The sequence below is a fragment of the Symphalangus syndactylus genome, chromosome 8, assembly GCF_028878055.3.
Source record: "Symphalangus syndactylus isolate Jambi chromosome 8, NHGRI_mSymSyn1-v2.1_pri, whole genome shotgun sequence".
Classification (NCBI taxonomy): Eukaryota; Metazoa; Chordata; class Mammalia; order Primates; family Hylobatidae; genus Symphalangus; species Symphalangus syndactylus.
The window spans coordinates 13,586,588-13,596,577 of NC_072430.2; the positions used below are offsets into that span (position 1 = coordinate 13,586,588).

A 9,990-nucleotide genomic window follows, 5' to 3' on the forward strand; every position below is an offset into this window, starting at 1 on the left:
TTTTTTTTTTTTTTTTTTTTTTTTTTTGAGACGGAGTCTCACTCTGTCGCCCAGGCTGGAGTGCAGTGGCGCAATCTCGGCTCACTGCAAGCTCCGCCTCCCGGGTTCACGCCATTCTCCTGCCTCAGCCTCCCGAGTAGCTGGGACTACAGGCGCCCGCCACTGTGCCCAGCTAATTTTTTGCATTTTTAGTAGAGACGGGGTTTCACCATGGTCTCGATCTCCTGACCTTGTGATCCGCCCGCCTCGGCCTCCCAAAGTGCTGGGATTACAGGCGTGAGCCACCGCGCCCGGCCAAAAAACCGGTATTCTCATAGAGATGAACACACATACATATGTGTGTAAAACATGTACTTCTAGTTCTGGCTCTGCTGCTCACACATTGCTTCCTTCAAAGTCTCGAGATCTGTGGTTCTACGAATGACCGTTTCTTAGATACAGTTACATATTAGTTTTTAAAACTATATACACATACGTACCTACAGTGCGGGGACAGACTGAGACCCAGAACTACCACGTAACAAATAGCAAAGCAATATACTAAATACCTAGCACCCTCAAGTGGCCAACTGTGTTATTTCTCATTCTGATCTAAAACTTAAACTTACCTTACTAAAAGTCAAATTCTGGTTTGCCCAGAACTGTTGATTCCATTCTTGTGTTTCTTGTCTTAATTTTCTAAGCTTTTGTTCCAATGGAGATTCATTTTCAGGTATGTAAAAGTGAACAGGTCGAAGGTTTGAATATTTATCTGGGGGTCCTATCCAATCATGGCAAGACTTTCTTGGAGGGCAGAATCTTGAGACCTTTAACAAAGTAAATTGGATTAACATACGACAAAATGAATGTCTAGTATTACAAAATGTACAATCTGGATTTATTTATTTACTTAGAGACAGAGTCTTGCTCTGTTGCCAGGCTGGAGTGCAGTGGCGTGATCTTGGCCAAAGTGCTGGGATTACAAGTGGGAGCCACCGCACAGGGCCTAGTTTCTGGTTTAAATAGTAACAGCCCTTTCCCGAAACTCAACCACCTTTGCTAAGCTTTCTTTCTTTTTTTTTTTTTTGAGACGGAGTCTCGCTCTGTCGCCCAGGCTGGAGTGCAGTGGCGCGATCTCGGCTCACTGCAAGCTCCGCCTCCCAGGTTCACGCCATTCTCCTGCCTCAGCCTCCCAAGTAGCTGGGACTACAGGCGCCCATCACCACGCCCGGCTAATTTTTTTGTATTTTTTAGTGGAGATGGGGTTTCACCCTGTTAGCCAGGATGGAGCTAAGCTTTCTTAAGCTAATGAGAGACCCTACCAGGCTAGGAGGAGGTGAGGAGTCTGAATTCTGGTAAACTGCCAGCCATCATTCCAGAGGTCACAAAATCTGCAACTTCTCCAATTACTCCTGCATCTCTATTGCAGAACCTAAGATTGGCCTTTTGAGATATCTTTTCAGGTTTTTTGCAAGTCCAACGTGATGGTTCCTCCTGGACCCGCCCAGAAGCCACTCCGCACGCAGGAGGATGAGTCCCACACCCCTGTGATTGCACCCGGACCAATCGGCAGCAAGCACCCATTGCCTAGCCACCTCCACCCCTTACTCCAAACTATTTTTGAAAAACTCTAGCCCCCAGATGCGTGGAGAGGCTGATTTGAGTAATAACTCTTCCATGTAGCATGGCTGGCCTCACATCAATTAAACTCTTTCTTTCTTTTTTCTTTTTTTTTTTTTTTTTTTTTGAGATGGAGTCTCGCTCTATCGACCAGGCCAGAGTGCAGTGGCGTGATCTTGGCTCACTGCAACCTCTGCCTCCCGGGTTCAAGCGATTCTCCTGCCTCAGCCTCCTGAGTAGCTGGGATTATAGGCACATGCCACCACGCCCGGCTAATTTTTGCATTTTTAGTAGAGATGGGGTTTCACCATGTTGACCAGGCTGATCTTGAACTCCTGACCTCAGGTGATCTGCCTGCCTCGGCCTCCCAAAGTGCTGGGATTACAGGCATGAGCCACCGTGCCCAGCCCTAAACTTTCTTTACTGCAATGCCATGGTCTCCATGAACGGATTTTGTTTGTGCAATGGGCAGGAAGAACTGTCAGGGAGTTATAGTGGGGGGACCCTGCTATTCAAGACCTGAAACTATACTGCTCATCGTCAGGGTTAAAATACACTGATCTGATGCTGGATCAATTTAGGAATCCTTTTTAGAAAGTAAAGGCAGGATTGCAATACAGACCTTCAACATTTTACCCATCAGTCTAAAAACTGTATACAATCACCAAATATCCCATTAAAAAAATAAAACCTACATTTCTAGCCAGGCGCGGTGGCACACGCCTGTAATCTCAGCACTTTGGGAGGCTGAGGTAGGTGGATCACCTAAGGTCGGGAGTTCGAGACCAGCCTGACCAACATGGTGAAACCCCACCTCTACTAAAAATACAAAAATTAGCCATGTGTGGTGGCCGGCACCTGTAGTCCCAGCTATACGGGAGGCTGAGGCAGGAGAATGGCTTGAACCTGGGAGGCGGAGGTTGCAGTGAGCCAAGATCGCACCACTGCATTCCAACCTGGGCGACAGAGCGAGATTCCGTCTCAAAAAAAAAAACAAAAAACAAAAAACAAAACCAAAACCTACATTTCTACAAATGTTGACTTTTATTTTTTTCTTTTTCTTCTTTATCATACATTAAAGGACTCAGAAAATGTTCATGGGCTTCTCCCCCAAGTCTTTACATCTGTGATATTTGGCTGTTGGTAGAAACTAAGGTGAGTCCCACCAAAGGGACGGCACTAGAGTCCACCCCCCTAGACTGTGGCCCACCCCCCTAGATTGTGGCCCAGGACGGAGACTCCTTCCCGCCTCCTCCGAGCTGACCCGGGTGTCTGCAGCTCAGTGGGTTTCGCGCTAACAGTGCATGACCACTGTCCAGGGCTGCACCTGCTCTTTTGTGCTCACGGGCTCCCCATCAGGAAATGTTAAAGGAGCCACCTAACAATTAGCTGCTTTTTCTGGCTGCCCACAGATCACAAAGCAAGCTCAGAGAGGTGTCAGGTGTGTTCAGCTACTTTTCCATATTTATCTACCAATTATCACTCACATAAACTGCTTTACGGATAAAGCTGGTGTACCAATATTTTCAATCATTGTTTGCCACTATAATGTGAGAGATGCTATCTTCCTTTGTTCTTCCCTAAAACCACGTTTCTGCCTTTATTCACGGAGGAGCTACTATTTAAAAGCGAGGAGAAGCAGCTTGGGGGAGGAAAATGTCCTTTGGTAAGAGGAAGAGCCCTTTGTAGTGCGAATAATTACCATAATTGCTAGTTTCCACAGTACAAGCCTATGATTCATGGTGTCCCACTGGCTATGCTGGGGAGAGAAGGCTCTTCCATCCGGCCCTTGTGTCTGCGGGGAGGGCACGCTAGACCCTCAGTCTCTTGAGAAGCAGCCTCAGTTCTGCCCTCCCCACAGAGAGGCACAAGTGCATTCCTGCTGGTCAGGCCCAATCTGCATCTTTGGGTCTGGGAGGGGAGTTAACCTTCCAGTTCTCGTGAAAATCTTTTTTCAGCCAGGCGCAGTGGCTCATGCCTGTAATCCCAGCACTTTGGGAAGCCGAGGCAGGTGGATCATTTGAGGTCCAGAGTTCGAGACCAGCCTGGCCAACATGGTGAAACCCCGTCTCTACTTAAAATACCAAAAAATAAGCTGGGCGTGGTGGTGTGCACCTGTAATCCCAGCTACTTGGGAGGCTAAGGCACAAGAATTGCTTGAACCTGGGAGGCGGAGGTTGCAGTGAACCAAGATCATGTCACTGCACTCCAGCCTGGGTGACAGAGTGAGACCCTGTCACAAAATTATACACACACACACACACATATATCCTTTCTTCTTAACTGTAAATTGGCAGGCCGGACAGCCCTACACCAGGCTTCTCCGTGCGGGCTCTGCAAGCCAGGCCTGGCTCTCCAGCCCCCTCTGCTTTTATTAAGCTTCTGAGTTCTCCACCAAGGAGCACTCCCACCCCAGCATCTCTCCCTCCAGAAGCCAAGATTCAGAAGGGGAGACACTGAGATGTTTCCCCTACACCCTATTCCTGGAAGTGCCTGTACATGACACAAAGCTACCATGGGGAAACCACCAGGGAATAAGGAAGAGAAAATGTTAGCAAGTTCTTAGCGTTCTTGCTTCCTGTTCTAACTCTCAGTTCTATCAAGGCTTTGAGTTCCCATCTGAGAAGGAGTCAGGAACTTCTGTATTTACTGAGGGTTAGGGTCCCTAGCCCCCATTCTACATGGACGCTAGACAAATCCGCAAACCCGATCCAGCAATATAAAAGAAGGATAATCCACCAGAAGGGCAAACACTAGAAAGTCAATGAAAACAGTCTCCTAATTTCAGGAATGCCAATGACATGGGAGAGCTATCCAGGCTGGAACACTTTCACCCAACGCTGGAGTGACCACAGCGGGAAGCCACCCCTGCTGTATACACACATTAATTATTTTTATTATCTTTAAGGCCCTAGTCAACCATCTCTTTCCCACCACCAACAGACACAAGGCCTGCACCTCAGTATTGTCTAAAGATGATTAGACAATTTGTCTAAAGGTGATTCGTGGGCTGGGCTTGGTGGTTAACACTTGTAATCCCAGCACCTTGGGAAGCCGAGGCAGGTGGATTGCTTAAGCTCAGGAGTTTGAGGCCAGCCTGGGCAACAAAGTGAGACCCCATCTCTATAAAAAAATTTTTTTTTTCGGTCTCTGTAGAGACTGTCAAAAATTGCCAGTGCCAACTATATTGCAAGTCATCACGGCGGGGTATTGGGAAAAGTTTTCAATTATCAATAATCGCACCTCAGGTAAATCTCATTGGCTACAATACTGCCGCTGTGCAAAGCTACAAAAAAAATTTTTTTTTTTTTTTTTTTTGAGACAGTCTCGCACTGTTTCCCAGGCTGGAGTGCAGTGGCGCGATCTCAGCTCACTGCAGCCTCCACCTACCGGGTTCAAGCGATTCTCCTGCCTCAGCCTCCCTAGCAGCTGGGATTATAGGCATGCGCCACCACGCCCGACTAATTTTTGTATTTTTAGTAGAGACGGCATTTCACCATGTTGGCCAGGCTGGTCTTGAATTCCTGACCTCAGATGATCCACCTGCCTTGGCCTTCTAAAGTGCTGAGATTACAGGCGTGAGCCACTGTGCCCTGCCAAAAAAATTTTAAAAATCAGCCAGGCGTGGTGGCACATGCCTGTAGCCCCAGCTACTAAAGAGGCTGAGGCAGGAAGATTACTTGAGCCAGTGAGGTTGAGGCTGTGATGAGCTGTGTTTGTGCCACTGCACTCCAGCCTGGGCAACAGAGCAAGACCCTGTCTCCAAAAAAGGGAAAAAGATCGTTATTTGTGGACTTGTTCCAACCCTCCTTCTCTCAGAAGTTAGGTGCCCAACAGGCGGGCCCGGGGTGGTGCTCCCCTTGCATCCTCAGGAGACCCTGCCTGGAGCTGCAAACAATAAACTTCTGATAGATTCCAAAGATGGACATGGTGGATTCAGCCTTTTTCCATAAGCATCAACCTGTCTGTCCCTGAGCCACCATGCAAAGGCCAAGCACCGCTCTAGGCACCAGGGAGGCATGTGTTAGCATGCAGAGCTCCTGCCTGGAGAGCCATCTGTGCATGTGTGAAAAGAGGCACACACATTCATTTCTGTACCTCTGGCACCTCATGAAGAACCTGTGCAGGAAATACCGACCACCCTGAGACAAATGTTTCCATTGGTGTTTTAAGCACCATAATACAGGACACGGTTTTCAAAAATACATGAGACTTGATCAGATGTCTTGCTTAAATCAATATGCAATGGCTCACTCTTTTTTCTTTTTGAGAATGAGTCTTGGTCCATCGCCCAGGCTGGAGTGCAATGGCGTGATCTCAGCTCACTGCAACCTCTGCCTCCTGGGTTCAAGTGATTCTCCCGCCTCAGCCTCCCAAGTAGCTGGGATTACAGGTACCGCCATCATGCCCAGGTAATTTTTGTATTTTTTTTTTTTTTTTGAGACGGAGTTTTCGCTCGTCGCCCAGGCTGGAGTGCAATGGCGCGATCTTGGCTCACCACAACCTCCGCCTCCTGGGTTCAAGTGATTCTCCTGCCTCAGCCTCCCGAGTAACTGGGATTACAGGCATGCGCCTCCACGCCCGGCTAATTTTTTAAATATTTTTTAGTAGAGATGGGGTTTCTCCATGTTGGTCAGGCTGGTCTCAAACTCCTGACCTCAGGTGATCCACCCGCCTCGGCCTCCCAAAGTGCTAGGATTACAGACAGGCGTGAGCCACCACGCCCGGCTAATTTTTGTATTTTTGTAGAAATAGGATTCACCATGTTGGCCAGGCTGGTCTTGAACTCCTGACCTCAGGTGATCTGCATGCCCCAGCCTCCCAAAGTGCTGGCAAGGTGTGAGCCACCATGCCTGGCCGGATCACTCTTATTTACCAGTTTAGTAACTCTAACCAAAAAGAAGATGGGGTTAAACTCTAACCAAAAAGAAGATGGGGTTAAAATGGCTTGTTCTTATGAAAACTCAGGTTCAAATGACTTGTAGGTTCTACCAGTCATAAAAAAATTCAAACCTTAGTAAACAATCCACAGAAACAGAAAAAGAAGGCATACCGTACAGCTCATTTTTGAGGCTAAAAGTGACTTTGGGCCAGGCACGGTGGCTCATACCTGTAATCCGAGCACTTTGGGAGGCCGAGGCAGGCAGATCACCTGAGGTCAGGAGTTCAAGACCAGCCTGGCCAACATGGTGAAACCCGTCTCTACGAAAAATACAAAAATTAGCCGGGCGTAGTGGTAGGCACCTGTAATCCCAGCTACTCAGGAGGCTGAGACAGGAGAATTGCTTGAACCTGGGAGGTGGAGGTTGCAGTGAGCTGAGATCACGCCACTGCACTCCAGCCTAGGTGACAGAGCGAGACTTTGTTTCGAAAAAAAAAAAAAAAATCTGAATGTGGTCAAAGCTCTAGAATACAGCTGTCAATTTACAGGAAAGAGGTCAGAGGAACATGCTAAATCCCACCATGGAGACACAATCACCAAAATCCTGACTGTAGGAAGTTTTAAAGGACATGTGATCCCCTCTCCAAATAAATTGCTTAAAAAAAAAAAAAAAGGTGAGGAGGTGCTACTCGGGAGGCTGAGGCAGGAGAATAGCTTGAACCCAGGAGGCGGAGGTTGCAGTGAGCTGAGATCACGCCACTGCACTCCAGCCTGGGTGACAGAGCAAGACTCCATCTCAAAAACAAATAAAAATAAAAATAAAAAGGTGGGGAGGTGATGGAGGCACAACCTATGGATTAAAAAGAACTAAAAAGGAGTATCTCTGAACCTATTCTGATTCGGGAACTTCCAGATTAAAGAAAAAAAAAAAAGAACTAAAAGAGCCAGACTAATTCTTACGTGCAAACAAGTTTAGGAACAAATGATGCAAACTACATAGGTAAGACGTAAGCGGCATGAAGTGGCTAAGGAACAGAATTTAAAAGTCTTCATTTTTTTTTTCTTTACCAAAAGCAGTTATATTTCTGAAAAGCTTGAGTTTTAAAGATGGATTTGGAAGGAAGAATGGTGCCTGACTCTTAAGTTCTATAATGTTTTTCAATTAAAAGCTGGTGCTGGCTGGGCCTGGTGGCTCACACTTAAAATCTCAGCACTTTGGGAGGCCGAGGCGGGTGGATCACCTGAAGTCAGGAGTTCGAGATCTGCCTGGCCAACATAGTGAAACCCCATCTCTACTAAAAAAAGAAAAAAAAAAATTAACCAGGCTTGGCAGCATGCGCCTGTGATCCCAGCTACTCGGGAGGCTGCGGCAGAAGAATTGCTTGAACCCAGTAGGCGAAGGTTGCAGTGAGCCGAGACTGCGCCATTGCACTCCAGCCTGGGCAACAGAGCAAAAACTCCATCTCGAAAAAAGAAAAAACGAACAAGGCAGAGAGGTCTCTCATCTTGAGAACAGACCCATGGTAAGATTTATTTGACTTTAACAAGAAGTCTAAGGCTGAGAGTGGTGGCTCAGGCTTGTAATCTTAGCACTTTGGGAGGCCCAGGCAGGCGCATCACTTGAGGTCTGGAGTTCGAAACCAGCCTGGCCAACAGGTGAAACCCTGTCTCTACTAAAAATACAAAAAAATTAGCCGGCATGGTGGTGGGCGCCTGTAATCCCAGCTACTCGGAAGGCTGAGGCACGAGAATCGCTTGAGCCCGGGAGGCGGAGGTTGCAGTGAGCTGAGATCACGCCACTGTACTCCCGCCTGGGCGACAGAGGGAGACTCCATCTCAAAAAAAAAAAAAAGAAGTGTATATGACAATAGAGAAATCCTTATTTGGGTGCTGTTGTTTCTTTCCAGTACAAGTTCACAAAATAAGCTAGGGAAAATCCTCCCCCGGGAAATGTCTTGGTTGATTTCCCGTTCGCTCTCTTAGAGCATTTCTAGACACCTGCTGTATCTTTCTGCCCAAAGACGGAGATGCTGGGTGGGTTTCTATGTTCTAGGAATAGGAGGCAAGGGCTTGGCCACTGTAACACAGAACTGAGCTAGCCACTTGGGTGTCTGGTTGACAAGTTGCCCTGGTAACTCCTTGTTTAAATTGTAAACTAGACAGAACTTCAAAGCCACAATTATAAAAGTGTGCTAACAGCCACAGCCCAACAGAAATGAAAATGTACAAGCAAGTACATCCGCAATTTTTAATTAGCTTTTTTTTTTTTTTTTTCTTTGAGATGAAGTCTCCCTCTTTCGCCAGACTGGAGTGCAGTGGCGCGATCTCAACTCACTGCAACCTCCGTCTCCCAGGTTCAAGTGATTTTCCTGCCTCATCCTCCCGAGTAGCTGGGTCTACAAGCGCACGCCACTACGCCCAGCTAATTTCTGTATTTTTAGCAGAGACATTTCACCATGTTGGGCAGGATAGTCTCACCTCTTGATTTCGTGATCCGCTCGCCTCGGCCTCCCAAAGTTCTGGGATTACAGGCATGAGCCACGGAGCCCGGCCAATTTTTAATTAGCTCTTTTTTATACTTCTTTAATTATTGTTTAAACCAAGTTTTCCAGCCTCCTTCATTAGCCTGTTTGGTATTTGCATGCTTTGCTTGAATATTTTATCTCCAGCCCATTCCACACAGTTAGTCAACATTTTCATCTGACAGATGGAATCAAGGCCTAGGCCTCCCTTAAACAAAACATCCCTCCCAAAAGTACGACTTAGAAAAATTGCTTGCCACTCTTTCTTGCTACAGACATTCTTTGCGGATCTTCGGCCAGTAACATGCATATAGCCACACATAGTTTGCAAATAAGAACAACTATTCAACGTGAAGTGCTACGAAAGTACGATGATAAAGTGCTCGTCGCTTGAAGAAAAGCACTAATAATTTTAACAAAGCCAACACACACACACACAACGAAAAAAAGGCACACTAAGCCAAGAGCTCTTTAAATACAAAAAATAATCATTCTCGGGAACAAATAAGGTAGGTACAAATTTGCCAGGCGACTCTTACGCTTAAAGGTTCTGGCTGTCAACAATCCCCGGCGTGGTGGCGGCGGCACCCTCAGTCCCATCCGACCGAGGGCGTTGATGCGGGAGCCGTGGGGCTGCGGGACTGTTCGGGATAGGACGCAAGCGCACCAGGAGAAAGGCCTGAGGCGGCTGTGCAGGGCAGCGAGTGGCCCCGAGGCCCGGGTTTGTCTTCCCTTCTGGTCACCCCTCCCAGCCCAATGTCCCAGGCGCCTGCTTACCTCGCTGGGCGCCGTATCCCTGCGCTCAGCGCCGCGCTCCGGAGCGAGTTGACAGCCGCGGCGGGCGAAGGCGCGGCAGAGAGTGGGCAGAAGGGTCTTCTTCCCCGCCCTCAAGGCCACCATGGCCCCAACGCCCCCTGGCTCCTGCGGCGCACGGCAGCATTGCGACGGCGCGAGGGGCCACTTTACGGCAGGGTCGCGAAGCCCGAG

At 47.9% G+C, this 9,990-nt stretch overlaps 1 protein-coding gene and 1 non-coding gene across 8 annotated transcripts in view; both read right to left on the reverse strand.

Annotated features, from left to right (window-relative positions):
- The window catches only part of COA8 (cytochrome c oxidase assembly factor 8), a 28,767-nt gene extending 18,824 nt beyond the window's left edge, over nt 1–9,943 (reverse strand). For 6 of the 7 annotated variants that reach the window (XR_008659316.1, XM_055288071.2, XM_055288073.1 and 3 more), the window contains exons 1-2: nt 9,781–9,911; nt 609–806 (exon numbers count right to left, since the gene is read on the reverse strand). Coding sequence is in view for 6 of the 7 variants with exons in the window: in XM_055288071.2 (XP_055144046.1) it covers nt 609–806; nt 9,781–9,903 (321 nt within the window). In the remaining variant the exon portion in view is untranslated. Of the gene's footprint in view, nt 1–608; nt 807–9,780 lie in introns of all 7 variants that reach the window. The other variant, XM_055288069.2, reaches the window with a different exon arrangement.
- LOC129489106 (U4 spliceosomal RNA) lies at nt 4,747–4,887 on the reverse strand. Its single transcript, XR_008659903.1, has one exon. It is a non-coding gene; the product is annotated as a U4 spliceosomal RNA (small nuclear RNA).
- Nucleotides 9,944–9,990: the final 47 nt, after the last annotated feature.